This window comes from Talaromyces atroroseus (genome assembly GCF_001907595.1).
Source record: "Talaromyces atroroseus strain IBT 11181 chromosome Unknown scaffold_9, whole genome shotgun sequence".
NCBI classification, from domain to species: Eukaryota; Fungi; Ascomycota; class Eurotiomycetes; order Eurotiales; family Trichocomaceae; genus Talaromyces; species Talaromyces atroroseus.
Genome location: NW_017971441.1, coordinates 326,177 through 342,471, shown reverse-complemented (window position 1 = coordinate 342,471; position 16,295 = coordinate 326,177). Strand labels below are relative to the sequence as shown.

Below are 16,295 nucleotides of genomic sequence, written 5' to 3'. Positions count from 1 at the left end.
ACCCCATTACCTTGAGTGTTTCTGAACTGGAAAGGCTATACAGCCCGTTCGACGATTTCCTTTGCCAATAATATTCAAGGTGAATATGAAAGCAAAAAGAAACAAATAAAAGCGACCATAGCTCTAATTCGGACTATTCAATCGTTTCTCAATATCAAGCACATCCGACTCGCTCTCAACTTCAATCACACGCTGGGCCTCCGCAGTGTTGCGGAACAGCTCCACGGCACCAGCATACATCATGCGAGAAGAAGGGTTACAATTCTCAGGAAGATAGTAAAGGAAAACATATGGTACTGCCAAACGTCCGGATGGCTGTAGAAGGGGAGTCCCGTCAGTTGTTGGTCAGAGTGACAGAAAGAACGATTTGATTGCTCACCAATGTATGAGGATAGCTCAGCAACACAAACCGTGGCGATGAATCGGGGAGTTCATCGGCAATGTCTTCTAGACTGGAGTAGACTTCGTTCTTCTGTGCGCGGATTTCTTTTGATTTGGGGTCGATAATGTCTGTCTCTGTGAGCATGTATATGCATGGAAAGTCCCAACGCCAGCAGGATGACTATTTCAGACGTACAGATTCTGGCTTGAGGATCTTTTGCTCGCGAAGTACCAAGACGGAACTTTCGCAACTCGTCCTTTGTCTCTTGCGAGAAGGTATATAATCGTGTATCGGACTGCGTCTAGTCAGTACGTTGTACATCGAGTGGATATTATCCGACTAACCATTGTGACTCTGCACGTTTTTGTGTATAGTTACAAATGTATCTTATACAGCGACGTTGCTGTCTGAGTCGGAGAATGCCCCGCAATCGACTGATGTTGTTGCGTCCTGAGGATTCAGGAATCCACGCAGGCACCCCACTCCGCTCCTCCAACCTCCTCCTTCGATTTACAACTTTGCAGTGCATGAATTGCTTATCGCCAGTTTCTCCTGATATATTGTATACATATTCCTTCATGTTTGGCCGCATTGCCCAATTGACTCGACATCTCTCTCGCCCTCTACCATTTGCAGCCCAAACAAGCTTCCACCGTCCTTTCACCATGACATCATCCACGACGTTCTTCGAGAACAAAACCAAGACGATACACACCGCAGCGTGTCTGATCATCGGCGATGAGGTTCTGGGGGGGAAGGTCTGTCATACATCTTTTTTTTTTTTTTTTTTTTCTCTTAATATACCGAAATAAGCTGATGACCGCCGCCAAAAAATAACAGACCATCGACACAAACTCGGCCTACTTTGCCCGCTGGTGTTTCTCACTCGGCATCCAGCTCAAGCGCGTCGAAGTCATCGCCGACGACGAAGACGAAATCATCGAGGGGGTGCGCCGCATGAGCTCCAAATACGACTTTGTCGTAACCAGCGGCGGCATTGGGCCCACGCACGACGACATCACCTACCAATCGATCGCAAAGGCGTTTGGGCTGCGACTGAAACTGTACGAACCGGCATTTGCGCGCATGAAGGCATTGTCGAAACCGCATCCGACTCAGCCCCATTTCGACTGGGATACACCTTCGCCCCAGCTCACGGCGCGGTTGCGCATGGTTGAGATTCCGTATGATGATGCGATTGAGGAGGAGACACAGAGTGTCTTTGTGGCGGATGACTCGTGGGTGCCGGTTGCGACTGTGAATGGGAATGTGCATATTTTGCCGGGGGTGCCGCGACTGTTCGAGAAATTGTTGGATGGGTTGAAGGCTGTTGTGACTCCGCGACTGGCTGATCCAGAGGGCAGTGGCTCGTATAGGGTGCTTATCAGCACGCCTCTGCCGGAAAGTACGGTTGCTGCTTACCTTACCGAGCTCGCCCTGCGCGTCATGCCGCATGGCGTCAAGGTTGGGAGTTATCCGCGATGGGGGAATAAGCGGAACACAGTGACGCTGGTCGGTAGTGACAAGAAATATATCGATTCGTTGGTGGCGGAAGTTGAGAAGAATGTAGAAGGAAGGCGAGTGTCGAGGGAGGATGAAGATGATCCTCCATCTGATACAGAGGCACAGAAATAGATGGTTCATCTATCTATTAGAGATTTATATTGCATATCACTTTTGAGTGCTTTGACGATGAACATATTTACTGTACTAAGTTATAGAATTGATATCTTTTTTCTTAAACCCAAAATATCTTGCTTTTAATTTGACAGATTGACTGCTTGATAGATGAGTTGAAAATCATTCATAAATCAAGTCAAGGAAATTGCTTCAAGATTCTCTAAATATGTATCCAACCAAAGCGCACCGTACACACAGGTACACACAAACCAAAAAAAGAAACAAAGAACAAGGACAACGACAAAGAAAAAGAAATAAAGAAAGAAAGGAAGAAAAGAAAGCGAGACAAGAAATACCTGATAGCATGCAGACCGTCTCGATAGGGCGACTTCTCAAAAGATACCGATAGATAAGGAAAAGGCGTCTAAGGCAGCAAAAAAAAAAAAAGAAAGAAAAACAAAAACGCATGCCATCATCTGTCTTTTTTGTTGACACTGTCCCTCCGTTACATGGTGCATGTTGAAATATCGCGTATGCATTGCCGAATGGTATACTCACACTCGACGTCTCATAGGAACAGGAAGGAAAGACGGCATATAACCATACCTGAATAAAGTCATGGGTTCAAAATCCAAAAAAGGAGAAATGGATATCGAAGAGATAATAACTAAGTGACAGTCAAGAAAAAACAATAATGGAAACATTTGTGCAAGGTAATATACCGGTAGAAGCGCTCGCCGTGTCAGAAGAATGGAGGGTGTAGATAGATAGGCAAACAAGAGTGGTGGAAATTGTGGCGAGAGGAATGTAAGAAATCAACCGTAAACAGATTCCCTTTCTGCTGTTCGATATCCAAAGAGAAAAAAAGTTCATAACGGAGAAAGGGCGCGAACTCGACGAGGTATGGAAGATATCGGGGTTTGCAATTATTTTAAAGAGGCGGATCGGGTCGAGTAAAAGTCGTGGGTGTATGCAGGTAGGTATAATTAGATTAATAGCACTATTGGCCAGAGGCAATTGCACATGGCCGTTTCGAGGATGGCTTCCAGGCTGTCGCCGTGGTCGTCAGGGACCGAGGTGTTCCTTTACATGATGACACACTTCGCACAGCATCCGGCATCTTCGCCTGGCTCGGAAACGTCCATCTTGCCATGGGGGGCACCGCCGGAAAAAGCGCCGCCAGCAGATGGATGGGACGACATCTCCTTGTTGTAGCGACGAATCTCTCGGACGAGGTCGTAGAAAGCGTTCTCGACGTTTATACGGGACTTGGCAGATGTCTCGATAAATTTGCAGCCAAACTGACGCGCCAGAGCCTCACCCTCTATATCATCCAATGGTCATTAGTCATCACAGTGCAGCAGGTTGAGCTCGAAGGGTGTTCTAAACGTACCCTGCTGAGTGACAGCACGATCCTTCTCCAAATCGCACTTGTTTCCAACCACTATGATGGGGAAGTAATCCTTGTCTTTCACGCGGAGAATCTGTTGCTGGTATGTCATGATTTCCTCGAACGATTGACGAGAGGTGATGGAGTAGACCAGTAGAAAGCCTTCGCCTGTGCGCATGTACTGCTCCCGCATCGCCGAGTATTCCTCCTGACCCGCTGTGTCCAGCACATCCAACAAGGCGACCTCATCGTCGATAACACATTGCTTGCGATATGAGTCTATGGAACGAGCATTAGCACGCGGCGTCGGTCTCGAAGCAGCCGGGGAAGCGTACTTACCTTCGATGGTTGGGTCGTATTCATCGACGAAATGGCTCTGAATTAATTGAATGGTCAAGCATGACTTTCCCACGCCACCTCCACCGACAACCACCAATTTATATTCTCGGAGAAACTATAACGACAAGCAAACACCGTCAGCATGCTTCTCTCTCTGCTTTGGAGTGATTTTTTTTCTCTCTCTTTGTCGATGGGATTTTAGTCGCTGCGGGAATCGTGTTCCACGCTCGCTGGTGGGTGTTCTCTTGACGAGAAAGCTTTTGTTGTGCCACTCTTCCTTGGTATGTTGCCGACGAAGGGATGGATGGCTTAGGGGGCAGAGTTCTCGAGCGAGGCGGTCAGCGGGAGGTGGTGGAATTTACCTTGGACGCCATTGAGGCCGAGACAGATCAATTTATACAGGGGAAAGAAGGGACAGCAAGCAATCGCCAGGATGCGGTCGGAGACTCGAGGAGGAGAGCTGCAGGAGTTGAGGTCGTGGAAGGTGGTTGACCGTTGCTGGAAGGTGGTAGGGGGGAAGGAGCAGCCCGAAAGGGTAAGGGGTGGCACCTTGCCGATTTAGTCTGTGCACACCTACTCAACTGTGGATAAGCAAAATAATTAACTACATAGTTATTAAACATGCAAACACAACAACACAACAGACACGACACAAACGCGCCGATACTCGCTGTCTGTCTCTTTGCGCCGAGCTTTTGCGCAAGAAACCTCGCGCTCTGCTACCTACGTGGTTGTCCGTTCAGTCGCCGCGCACAACCACCACCAGCTCACATGTTTCCCGAGAGGGGCGCGATACAGTGGAAAAACGGGCCAGCAGCCACTCAGGAGGCGCTGGGGAGTCTGCGGCGAATCGCAGGCGCGCGATGTGTTCCACCAGCAAAATATGAAATCAGATTCGATAAGCATTCCGGTGGACATAACTAACAGTTCAACAGCAGCAGCCAGCAGCCCGGATCGGAATATCTACAGTCGTGGCGGTTCAATGCCCTCGACAACAAAGCAAAGCTCATCCAGTTTGAAAGCCAATTCCCAGCAAGTCCGCACATGCGCCGTGGCGCCGTGTCTTAGTCGTTACTAGCAGCATCAGCCACCAACGCGAAAGATCCGATCAAGATACGCAAATCTGGGACGTTTTAAGGGGTTCTGTGCCGGGCATTAACCATATTAACTATTACTTCTGACTTATTAAACACGGAGGATTCTGCTAGTCAACTAATAATACTAACAGTGACCGATTGAAACCAATGGATGCTCAGGGACAAAGGAGCGAGCGGCCGAAATTACCGTACGTACCGACCGATACGCTTGTCAACAGCGGCCCCCGACGGCCGCCCGCAGCAGGATGCGTTAATTACGCGTATGTAAGTTATCTTTGATTACCAGCATTCTTGACGGATGCCTGAGGCGTGGACAAGTCGGGAGACATCCTGGATAGCTGACGTGCTGCCTCAAAGAAAGATGTATGCCAAGTATGTTTATGCTATACTGCTCCTGCGACTGCGTACATTCCACTGCCTAGCCACCTAGGTATGCAGTGCGTAATACCAATGCCAAAGCTTTCTCCCACTCGATCTGGTGCAGGCTCGATCTATATCAAAAGGTGCTGGGAATTCTGGCAGCGCTGAAATGTAAACATGGGCTTATACCGCGGCATGGAGTCTATTGCTCTTTTCACCAAGGCGTGCTCGTAATTCAAGAAGCCAAATCTATTATACAACGTCTCCCAACGAGGGTCGTCCTTTGCATCCTGGTATTTGGGGATGCCATGCCTGCGGAGACGGAGCCATATGCGCACAAAGTCCTGCTGCATCGTGTGCGGAAATGACATGTACTCCGGTAGCGAGGAATCCTGCAGTGACTTTAGATGGTTTTCCAGAATGAACAGATTGCTCTCTGTCTGCGAGCACAGCGCCGCAAACCTCTTCAGCCGCTCCTTGTCATTCACGTCAACCAGCACTGTAGTCTGCTCGGCCTCGGAGCCAAACAGTCCTGAATCAATGGCCTGCCTCTCGGTCATGTGCAGGATGTAGTTATGGACGATAAACATAAACGGATTGTTGAGGAAGGTGATCAGACGCTCCGTTTCCTCGATGCGGTGGAAATTGATATAACTCCAGCTGATCACCACGGCCCCAGCCTGCTGCGCCGTGGCCAGCACGTGATTAACAAGGATGTCCTTGGGGATGCTGAAAGGGTCTGTGATGCTATCCATAAACACTAAGTCGGCGGTGGGATCGATCCATGTCTTGATCCAACGCTCGCCGCGGCCGGCGGAGATGTGTTCCGCCCAGCGCATCGCTCCATGTCGCAATGCGACGCTGCGAGCCTCTCGACAGACGCGAGAGATGGAGGGCGGTCGCTGCCAGGCCCGTTTGATGCGGTCGTCGCTGGGGCCGGGACAGGGCCGGCTGGAAGCCATGGGGATAATGCGGCATGGCAGGCTTGCTTTCCAGATTTCTTGTCGGATTTCGGGCGGAAACTGAGCGAAGAGGTCGAATCTAACATGGCGCTGGGGGGATTGGGCCGATGTAGATGGCATGTTTTTTCATTTATTGGAGCCGGTTTTTTTTTGTACGATTCTTTCAGTCGATGTCTCATCAAAAGTCCAATGTTATGATTCCGATGTCCGACAGGCTGGTATAGAACCGTTAGGTGGTTTTCAGATGATAGATAGCCAGCTAGTGACTGCTGACTAGTGCTCAAGCGCCGTTAAGCCCCCTACCTAGGCGTAGTTAGCACCGGCCTGTTGCTTTGCGACGATCTTCAGAGCATGTTCTGTTCTATTAGCCATGGTATTGTCATATCGCCAAATAATGCTGGCATCGCACGCCCTCGGAAAACGCGCGGATGAACTATTAGGCGATGGTTAACTAACGTGATCGCTCGCAAAGAAAGCCGCCCCGCAGATAACCAGCCCAACGAACGAACGACTCCATTCTCGTATCGTTCAAAGAGCCAACTCGCTCCGATTCACCTCCTCCTCCTCCTCCTCCTCCTCCTCTAAAAATTCTGCATGATCATCTTCCGTTCCGCCAGCAGACTGTTCGGCCATTCCACGCGCGCTGCCATCGCCGTCGCTATCGGAGGAGCTTTCCCCGCGGCTAAACTTCCCCCCCGCATCCTACAACCGCAGATTCTCACTCACATCCACAGACGCACAATGGCTTCCGCAATGGCTAAGCGGCTCGAAGGCAAAACCATTGTCATTACCGGTGCTTCTTCCGGTATTGGCTACAGCACTGCCAAGGAGTTTGCGCGGACCTCGCCCAAGAACCTGAAGATCATCGCCACAGCCCGTCGCGTCGACAGGCTAGAGCAGCTGGCCAAGGAAATCAAGGAGGAAGTCGGTGATGGCGTCAAGGTGTTGCCCGTTGCTTTGGATGTCTCGAACCCGCAGGAGGTAAAGAACTTTGTGCCTTCGCTGCCTGCTGAGTTTCAAGACATCGACGTACTGGTGAACAATGCGTAAGCTTCCTCTCTCCTCTTGAATATATATGCTCGTAAATTGCTAAATTTTCAACGCAGCGGCCTTGTCAAGGGTGTTGCTCAAGCTCCTGATATCGACCTGGAAGACATCAATGTTATGGTGGCTACCAACGTCACAGGGCTGATCAACATGACCCAGGCTGTTTTGTCTGTCTATAAGAAGAGAGACGAGGGCGGTCGCGGAGATATTATCAACATTGGAAGTATTGCCGGTCGCGAGCCATATGCTGGTGGAGGTATCTACTGTGCTACCAAGGCTGCAGTGCGCAGCTTTTCGTCTTCTCTCAGGAAGGAGCTCATCTCTACTCGCATCCGAGTTATCGAGATTGATCCTGGTCAGGTTGAGACGGTATGAACCACTGCTTCCTTGAAATTTTCTCTAGAAATTTTCTAACAACTTGTTGCCTTTTGAGTAGGAATTCTCGGTTGTGCGATTCTATGGTGACAAGTCCAAGGCAGATGCGGTCTACGCGTATGTCCTACTCTTTTATTTTTCTGTTGCCGTATGTCAAATATAGCTAATTGATTCGTCTTTCCCAGTGGCTGCGAGCCTCTCACTCCCGATGACATTGCAGAGGTCATCGTCTTCGCTGCAGGACGCAGGGAGAACGTCGTCATTGCAGACACTCTTATCTATCCCAGCCACCAGGTAAGAACTTTGAGCAACCTTGTTGACACGATAGACTGATCGATTGTGACAGGGTGGTGCCAACGCTATTCACCGCAAGTCGTGAATTCATACGAGACTTTCTCTGTCAAAGAGCGAGTATTGACTGACATGTAGAGTGGATTTGTGTGTAGATCATCTGTGTATCTAGTCCATAGCTGCAAGTATATAGAAGTGCAATCGAGCTTCCCTGAAGCATTTCCCCGTCCCCTGGCATTCAGTCTGCAAGTCAATGATCTAATATATGGCAATGCAGAATATATTGACTGGCCGAAAACAGTAAGAAAATGTACCTGACTCTGCCTGAGGACCTTGTGTGCCTCAAAGGGCAAATCAAGTTATGTACAGTAGAACCTGGCCGTCATGGAAGGGCGCCAGTAAATTTACCTAGAAGTGGGTTTGATTAATCTATTTAATACTAATGGTTCGAATGCCCTTCACTCCCATCATAAATAATCTAAGCTGAGACCAATACTGATATAGAGTGGCCTTCCGTTCCTTATAGTCAGGTTCTACTGTAGGCTCTCTTTTCTAGTATTCCGCATAATCCGAGATTCATTTATCTAGAACTTCTACCCTATAATACTCTTTTACTAATATATTTCACATATATCTATGAAAGACAGCGGAAGTAGCAGGATGGAATGAACGAAGTCTATTATCTCGTGAGATATTGTCCCATAAGCCGGCGACAAAGGAGCAGAACAGAAAATCAAATACCAAACCTTTATATACCAGGGCCAATTTCTTTGTTTAATTGTAAACGCAGCTTGGTTCGGAGTCCAGAATAGAGGCCGTGACGCTATCATGCGTTGTCGTCTAGTTGAGACTGGGAGAGAGCTCTCACCTTTGTTTTACTGGAGCAGAGTAGCAGGCTTGCATTGTGTCGGCTTACAAGACATGCAGTTTATATCGAGAAGCTGAGTTGCTGTGCTCAGCAACAAATTTTCTTGTTTTGACATGAGCAATACTGTTGGCTTATGATAAGGCACCAGGGCAGCCAGCCAAAGATAAAAAAGACCCGTCTAGACATTTCCTAATCAGGCAATATAAATCAGGCGTGAAAGGGTCTGCGGTGCATGTGATATGTGTCCCAATGCGGTTGGCCACAAAAAGAAAAGTTACCAGCCTTAATAATAAACCTTCGCAGTCTTCCCTACGTTTAAATAGTTTGATACTTTTCACAATCCTTTCTCCAGCAAGCTCTTAATCTGCTGCAACGGATCCAGGCCTTTGTCATTAACTCAGCTCTCAGTATGAAGACCATATACATGCCCCCTGTCTATATGTTGGCTTCGTTAGCGGCGTCTCTGGGTGGTCTGCTAAATGGGTAAACTGACTGCCTGTCTACTGTGACGACGACTCAACGCTGACGCATTCTAGGTTTGACACGGGAGTCATCGGGGCGGTCACAGTGATGCCTCAATTTTCACACCAATTTGGGAATTTGTCGCCTGTGATGCGAGGTTTTATAGTCTCTCTAATCATGCTCGCCTCGGCCCTCTCATCGCTATTTGGGGGTTCGTTGACCTTCCGATTTAGCCATATGAATGTGGTAGGGGTAGGCGCTTGTGTGTTCACCGTGGGGTGCGCTCTTCAAGGGTCCTCAGTCACCATGCCCATGTTTCTTTGTGGAAGGGTGCTTGCAGGCATAGGCCAAGGATTGTGGTTGGCAAACGTCAACATGTAAGTTTTTCCCTCCTCGGCTGTCGTTGACTACGTCACACTCACCTGGAATCTCACAGATACATCTGTGAGATAGCGCCTTCGAACTATCGCGGAAGTCTCATAGCGTTACCACAGCTCATGGTGACTGTCGGTATATTTTTGAGTTACTTCACCTGTCTAGGTTCAGTCAAGATGACTTCGTCGATGGCTTGGCGCAGTCCGTACATTATCATGGGCATCCTCAGTTCTCTTCTAGGAATCTCTTGCATCTTCTTACCTCAGTCACCACGCTGGCTCATGCTCCATCATCAACGTGAAAAAGCGGTCAAGGCGATCCAGCGGCTCGACATGGACGCTGTTGAAGCAGAGAACTATACCATGGGAACACAAGAGACAGCGCAGAATGAGACACAGTGCAACAAGGTGAAACAGCTCATCGTTCTTTTCCGTCCGGAATACAAATCAAAATCTATGCTTGCCGCTTTCCTGCTCTTGATGGTCGGTTTATCTGGTATTGACGGGATCCTTTATGTATGTTTCCGGAGTGTTACTTCATGCAAAGCCAACCAAAGCTCGTAAACTGACATAAGTCCACAGTACGCCCCTGTCCTATTCGGCCAAGCGGGAATTCCTACAAAAACGGCCGACTTCCTGGCCTCAGGTTGCTCTGCGATCCTGATGCTTGCCGTCTCCATCCCTGCAGCCATCTTCGCTGAGAAATGGGGAAGAAGAACGGCGATGCTTCTTGGGGGAGCCGGTCTGTCGACTTGTATGTTCCTCATGGGAAGTTTGTATGCGTCTAATTCCGTCCGTGCATCTGGCGTTGGAAGGTGGTTTGTAATCATCTTCATCTTTCTCTTTGCGGCCGTGTATTGCGTGACCTGGGCAGTTGCAGGCAAGATCTACGCTAGTGAGATTTTGCCTACTAAGGTGAGAGCACAAGGGAATAGTGTTGGACAAGGGCTTAATTTTGTGAGTGTTTCTTTTCTTTTTCGCGTTTCAGCTGTTTATTGGTGAAACCAAATTGCTAAAGAGGAGTATCAACCCAGTTGGCCAATTGGTTCGTTGCATTCACAACACCCATATTCCTCTCGAAGTCTTCATATGCGCTGTATTTTCTATATGGAAGTCTTTCCTGTGTGACCATGATCGTTCTGGCGCTCTATATGCCCGAGACCAAGGGGAAGTCTTTGGAGGAGATTCAGCAGGGCTTCCGGGTTCCGACATCTCGATTGCGGACACCGATAAAGACAGTGATGATGGCTATTCAGTGATATTTACTGCACCTCGAAAAGTTTTGTTCTTTTGGTGCGTACGATAGTACGGTGTATTCGGAAAACTAGCAGCAGATGACAGAAGCGTATTACATAGATCATATACTACTTCAAGCATGATTCCTAATAGGCCAATTTATAGGGAACGTACGTAGTGGTAAAAGGGTGCAATCAAGTGTATGTAACCAACACTGCTATTCTGTGAGAAACTCAAATTCATACAGATAGGAATAAAAACGAAAACGGCATTGTCGCTAGAAACATGCAGCAAGACAGTCCCTGCTGCTGTCGATGAGTCCATGATGTGACAATTTCCAGGGCTAGCAACCCCTGGTGCAATATGGATGTTTCTGAGTGTGCACCGGTGCTCATTATTCGCATCATATCAATTGCAGGTGTCCTCTGATATACAAACCTGCAAGGTACGGTCCGTAGGATGTGCATCTAGCGCTCGCCTGGGCAGTATTACATGTCCCAGCTATTTTCTCCCTGGTCTTGCGCGGAAAGCATGCCAATATACCAGAGTGCCATCAAAACAGTAAGTCGTGGTTGTCCGCCTACAGGCCCTCCGCGTGCCTCCCAGGGAATCGGGGTCGAGATTTTCAAATTTCCCGCATCATCTCACATTACACATCACTACAACCAGGATCGCGTTTGTCAGCGGCCAGTCATGCTTCATGTACCAGTTGACCTGACTGAGGACTTGAAGAAACTCCTTTTGCTGATATTGGCTTCCTGTGCGAAGTGCTGTATTCCATTTCCAGCTTGGTTTTACATCCCCAGGAGCTCGGTTAGGACCAGAACCAGTGGGAAGGCGACAGCGTAGTATGCCATGTCTGGCACAAAACCGGCAATGATCCTGGCGGCTTCACCATTATCCATATAAACGGTGGTAAGGCCATTTAGTTCATTGTTCAAAGTCAAATAATTGAAAGTCACCCGTAAAGCACGGCGTACTCTCAATATTATCAGTTCGATGCGAGACCGCAGTTGTCTTTTGGCAATTAGGACCGGCGGGGGCATTTGGAGAAAGTCAACCAGGGGGATCATCGCCATGTAAATAAAATAGGCGGTAGAATAAATGAAGAGAATGAGATATGAAGTAGATGTAGGTAATTGCTTGAAATGGGTGGCGGTGGTCGTTCGCAGCTCGTGTCCTGCGGGCTTAGCGAAGCTCTTTTCAATCTATGCCACTCCCTTGTCTCAAGAAGAGATTTCCATTGCCCTGGCAAGAGATGTATAGGCTACGCTCCCTCGTTTTGTCTGGATAGCGGACAGGCCGGGCTGTTTTACGCGCCGTGTTTGTTTCAGGTCTGACAGCCTCCGTTTCTAGCAATCCTACAATAAGGGACCTCGATATGGTAGCGTAATTGGCTGAACTGCCATCATAATTAGAAATCTTCAGGGACGTAATTACGGAAAGAAAGTACTGTGAAATATCTCTCGTTAGCCTCCGAGGCCTGACCTGTGTTATCAAGGTGGTAGGTGATGATGCCTAGGTATGGATGTATATATTGCATATACTGATGTTCCCTTAGCATCACGGCCGTGAACCTTGGAGGCTGCCACTTGAGACTGCAGATCGCGAATATAATATCTTCAAGTGTGACTCAATGGCATATCAACGCTTATCGAAAGCAGGGATTTGTGCTCGTGGCATTACTCCTCAGTTCTATGGAACTCTGGAAAATATCAATCCTAACCTATGCAGCATCTCCGGCATTTCCTTGAGGATGAATTTCCTCCTACGGCTATTCTTATAGAATATATTCCTAATATCAAAGAGCTAAATTGGACCAACTACAATGCAGGGAGGATGCAGAACTTTATCAATGGTTTAATTGCAATTCACGAAGCACATATCCTCCACAGCGATGTATATCCAAGGAACATGATGATTGTGGAAGGAGATCCAGAAAGAAATATCTGGATAGACTTCAACAGGGCACAAACGTATATTGGAGAACTTTCTGAGTGCCAGAAAAAAAGAATTGTATGCGAGCAAGAAATCGTTTCCGATATAGGTGATCTTCTGGTATGTAGAAATTGATTCTCAACGCGTCCACGATTTTCCTTTTGCTGATTTTGCCTACTTGTGAATACAGAGACAAGACGCAGAAGCGGGTAAATACGACAAAACATTATCTTTTGTTAAATTTATGGATACTTGCTTGTGGCTAAAGACTGGCTCTTTGTGTTCACATTTTCTTGGCCGTACATACGGTCTCTTCTTACTTGCTGAACTAATGTGACCATTTGTGCCAAGTATCACGGAGTATAAACTTTTTGAAAAGGAACACAAGGGTCTACAAAACATAAAGCCTGCCAACCCTCGGGCAGCTGTGTGCGTATGCTTGTTTGCAGGCACTATTTTCGGCGAGAACTGTAGTAACTTAGTCGAGGATGGAGGAGGGTCGTTTTGTTGACCACCACTGGCCTGGTAGCGCTGCTCATCAGACTTTCATCAAGGAATAGTCGTGCTGGGGGACTAGGAGCTCACATTCTTTCAATGATGGGGTCGCCTTGCATATCCTGTATACAAAGAAGGAGCTAGAGTACATGCGGATTTGTGAGATATTTGAAGTGTCAGAAGAGTTCGATCTGAGGAGCTTCCATGAAAAGTGGTGGGAACAAAGACACGAGTGTTTAGAGGCATGTCCTGTGAAGTATTAGAACAGCAAATGCCTAGCCATTCAATGAAAGCTTGCCACACGTCACTGTTCCTTCAACGATTTGATTCTTAAGTATCTTCGTTTCCATCAAACATTTCAATATTTTGAAGTGATAAAATACCAATTTGCATGAGTTCAATTGTCTCTGGTCTAAACTCTCCTTGCCACTGTTTGTTGAATGACACGCTAGTGAACTATGTTGAATTCTATGTTCAAGCCAATTCGAAGACTCTCTACATAAGCTCTGACTCAATGACGCTCTGCTGTCCACGACGATTCGGCCAGATCTTGACTATCTTCAGACCGACACTTCCCAGCAGTTCCTTCCACTGGCTTCTCGTTCTCTCAATGCCGGTGAGGACCAGCATCATCAGCATATCGCTTGCTGCAGCTCGATGATTAGCATTAACATCGTCGATGACATGCTCATCCAGCAGCAATTTAGAATACCCCTTTGTCATCACTTTTGCCACGTTGCCCAGGAACCGCTTACATTCGGCGTCTGGCCAGTCGTGGCAAATGTCGCGCATAAAGTATAAGCGGGCACCGTGGATAGGCTGCGGTGTGAAAAAGTCATATTGGAGCATTTCGATCCCGGCACTTCTAAGCATATCGAGCCGCGCAGAGTCGACATTGGCAAACGTAGAAGGCAGATCTTCGAGTATCAGTCGACCGGGAAGGTCCGGAAATTCTGTTGCAAACGCGTATATATCATGACCTCGACCGCCGGCAATATCTACCAAGAGGACTGGGTCAGGATCTCCATTGCTCTCGACTTCGTTGTGTGACCTTGCTGTTTCGCTCTGGCTGTTGCTGCGGATGCTGGCAAGCTCAGATGCCACGGGGTAAGTGTGAAACCATTTGACTTCAGTGCCTTCGCGTCGTCCCGACATCAGGTTATCAAATACCACTTTGTATTCTTTGTTGGCTTCCAGAAAATCAAAGATCGGAGCTCCAAATGTAAACTCAAAAGGGCCCTTCTGGTCCTTGGTAGGAAACTGGTGGATGCCACCGTCTTTCACACATTTGATCAGATTGGCGCCGATGGGAAAGAGGAAGTCAAAGCTGATAGCAGAGAGTTAATACCATCTTCTCGCCCTAAAGACCCTTTCAACTCACAAGTACTTCTCTGCTGCAATACTTCCTGGAGTATCGAGCAGGCGCGTAACGTCGTTTGCCGCATAAGTGCACACATCCACCTCGGAAATGATTCTCCGGGCAGTCAGAACTCGAATAAGTCTCTCTAATTATATCTTCTGCATCAGCCAAGAGAGTGGAGGTACAATGCCATTGTTTAGACTAACCAATAAACTGCTTATCAAGGTTTGTTTTCTCTGCTAGCTCGCTAGAGGTAATGGGATTTCCGTCACGAGTCACAATGGCATGGAGAATTCCCGTCTCGATTGCCAGACGCTTGCAGATACTATTTAGAATCTGGCCAGATCTGTTGTTAGAGAGAACGACAGTATTGAGGGCAAATATTGGGAAAACAAGAAAGTTACCTCGAATCTAGTCTCCCAGAGGATGTCCCATGGAGCATCCACTTGGGCTTTCAGGTCGTCGACTGCTTCAGTTACAACAGTGCGAGAACTCGAGTCTCCCAGGGCTTCACGGTTCAAACCATCTTGAATGGTTTGAACAAGACTGTTTATATATGCCATTGGTAGAGAAAGCAATGGCAGTGTAAAAGGGTAATGCAAGAAGGGTTGTCCTATTCAGATTGACACCGTCGGGGAGTCCGTGGAAATTGATTTCAGTCCGTAGATGCTGGATGCTGTCGCCATACTTATACCTAGTTAACTGCGCTTCTCCGTCACCCCTCTTATCTGTACAACCACAGGACATGCATATGTGTTGCCTGAACGAGTAGAAATCTTGAAGTTGTCTCCTATCTTCAAAGTTGCAAGCTCGAGACCCTGTTCTAGGAGTAATTGATACCTTGAACTTGAGCAGACAATGGAATGCTATAATTATTGGCTCCGGTTATCCTCCATGAAATTCCTGCTCTCATCAGCTTTCATAGTTTCGACCTTTTCAACGACACCGCCAGATTATGTTAGAGTTCTTCCCAACTATCATGCATTCGCCCGTGAGCGAGACGGAAACGGACAGGTAACGGCGACTATTTCCAAGTTTTCGGCATAAAAATGTATTCATATTCACCCGTACCATAGACATGGAACCTTTGTATAGTTAGTATTGTCTTGTGTACCCACGATTCAACCTGAGTTCTCCGGATGTAAAACTGCAAACTGACTGAGTACTTAGTACATGAAAAAGCCACGCCTGCGAGATATATTTGGAGAAGCGTCGGCTTTAAATCTCGTAAATCAATCACCGGAACATGCGGCATACACCATTCACTGTTAGCATAGAAATGCCATTTCTGGAAATTCGGACCACTGTGAGTATAAGCGTCATTAGAAGTAATTGCACATAATTTAGACATGGCGGTGAACAGCAGTGGCAATAATATTTAAAATAATAAATATAACGAACTGGAGGTAACGTTCGGCCAACCGTAAATGTATACACAAACGTACATCCAGTCCGAAGACAAATGAACAACTCGTTGTCGAAATCACCGGAGGACAGAAGAACATCTCATTTCTCACTTTAAATAACTGTACTGTAGCTCAGAGTATCGAGCATATGAAGAAGTAAAGAGCTTGAAAGTCTCATGTTACCATGAAAGTTTCTCAAACATAGCAACCGCTTGTTTAGAAACGCGAATAGGTTTAGTCCCATGGATGAATGAGAAGGACCAGACGCAGACAAAGACTTCCGTCGTCCAACT

The 16,295-nt window shown here is 47.5% G+C and overlaps 7 protein-coding genes across 7 annotated transcripts; 3 read left to right on the top strand and 4 right to left on the bottom strand.

The window, feature by feature from the left end:
* Positions 1 to 123: 123 nt before the first annotated feature.
* UA08_06508 (hypothetical protein) lies at positions 124 to 729 on the bottom strand (the record flags this gene model as incomplete). The annotated part of the gene is made up of 4 exons (XM_020268793.1): positions 124 to 315; positions 380 to 510; positions 578 to 677; positions 727 to 729. 4 exons carry the CDS (start codon positions 727 to 729, stop codon positions 124 to 126), a joined length of 426 nt encoding a protein of 141 aa, XP_020118281.1.
* A 318-nt stretch (positions 730 to 1,047) lies between these two features.
* On the top strand, positions 1,048 to 2,017 carry UA08_06507 (hypothetical protein; the record flags this gene model as incomplete). Its single annotated transcript, XM_020268792.1, has 2 exons — positions 1,048 to 1,140; positions 1,223 to 2,017. The coding sequence occupies 2 exons, from the start codon at positions 1,048 to 1,050 to the stop codon at positions 2,015 to 2,017; spliced, it is 888 nt and encodes a 295-aa protein (XP_020118428.1).
* Positions 2,018 to 3,087: 1,070 nt separating this feature from the next.
* Positions 3,088 to 4,105, bottom strand: UA08_06506 (Ras-like protein; the record flags this gene model as incomplete). The annotated part of the gene is made up of 4 exons (XM_020268791.1): positions 3,088 to 3,326; positions 3,396 to 3,671; positions 3,732 to 3,846; positions 4,094 to 4,105. 4 exons carry the CDS (start codon positions 4,103 to 4,105, stop codon positions 3,088 to 3,090), a joined length of 642 nt encoding a protein of 213 aa, XP_020118110.1.
* Positions 4,106 to 5,319: 1,214 nt separating this feature from the next.
* On the bottom strand, positions 5,320 to 6,150 carry UA08_06505 (hypothetical protein; the record flags this gene model as incomplete). Its single annotated transcript, XM_020268790.1, has 1 exon — positions 5,320 to 6,150. One exon carries the CDS (start codon positions 6,148 to 6,150, stop codon positions 5,320 to 5,322), a length of 831 nt encoding a protein of 276 aa, XP_020118111.1.
* Positions 6,151 to 6,744: 594 nt separating this feature from the next.
* Positions 6,745 to 7,951, top strand: UA08_06504 (putative oxidoreductase; the record flags this gene model as incomplete). The annotated part of the gene is made up of 5 exons (XM_020268789.1): positions 6,745 to 7,196; positions 7,257 to 7,566; positions 7,634 to 7,689; positions 7,758 to 7,866; positions 7,919 to 7,951. 5 exons carry the CDS (start codon positions 6,745 to 6,747, stop codon positions 7,949 to 7,951), a joined length of 960 nt encoding a protein of 319 aa, XP_020118116.1.
* Positions 7,952 to 9,499: 1,548 nt separating this feature from the next.
* Positions 9,500 to 10,981, top strand: UA08_06503 (hypothetical protein; the record flags this gene model as incomplete). Its single annotated transcript, XM_020268788.1, has 5 exons — positions 9,500 to 9,570; positions 9,630 to 10,083; positions 10,150 to 10,482; positions 10,556 to 10,860; positions 10,957 to 10,981. The coding sequence occupies 5 exons, from the start codon at positions 9,500 to 9,502 to the stop codon at positions 10,979 to 10,981; spliced, it is 1,188 nt and encodes a 395-aa protein (XP_020118117.1).
* Positions 10,982 to 13,731: 2,750 nt separating this feature from the next.
* On the bottom strand, positions 13,732 to 15,159 carry UA08_06502 (hypothetical protein; the record flags this gene model as incomplete). The annotated part of the gene is made up of 4 exons (XM_020268786.1): positions 13,732 to 14,563; positions 14,618 to 14,741; positions 14,803 to 14,932; positions 15,001 to 15,159. The coding sequence occupies 4 exons, from the start codon at positions 15,157 to 15,159 to the stop codon at positions 13,732 to 13,734; spliced, it is 1,245 nt and encodes a 414-aa protein (XP_020118118.1).
* Between the last annotated feature and the right edge of the window lie 1,136 nt (positions 15,160 to 16,295).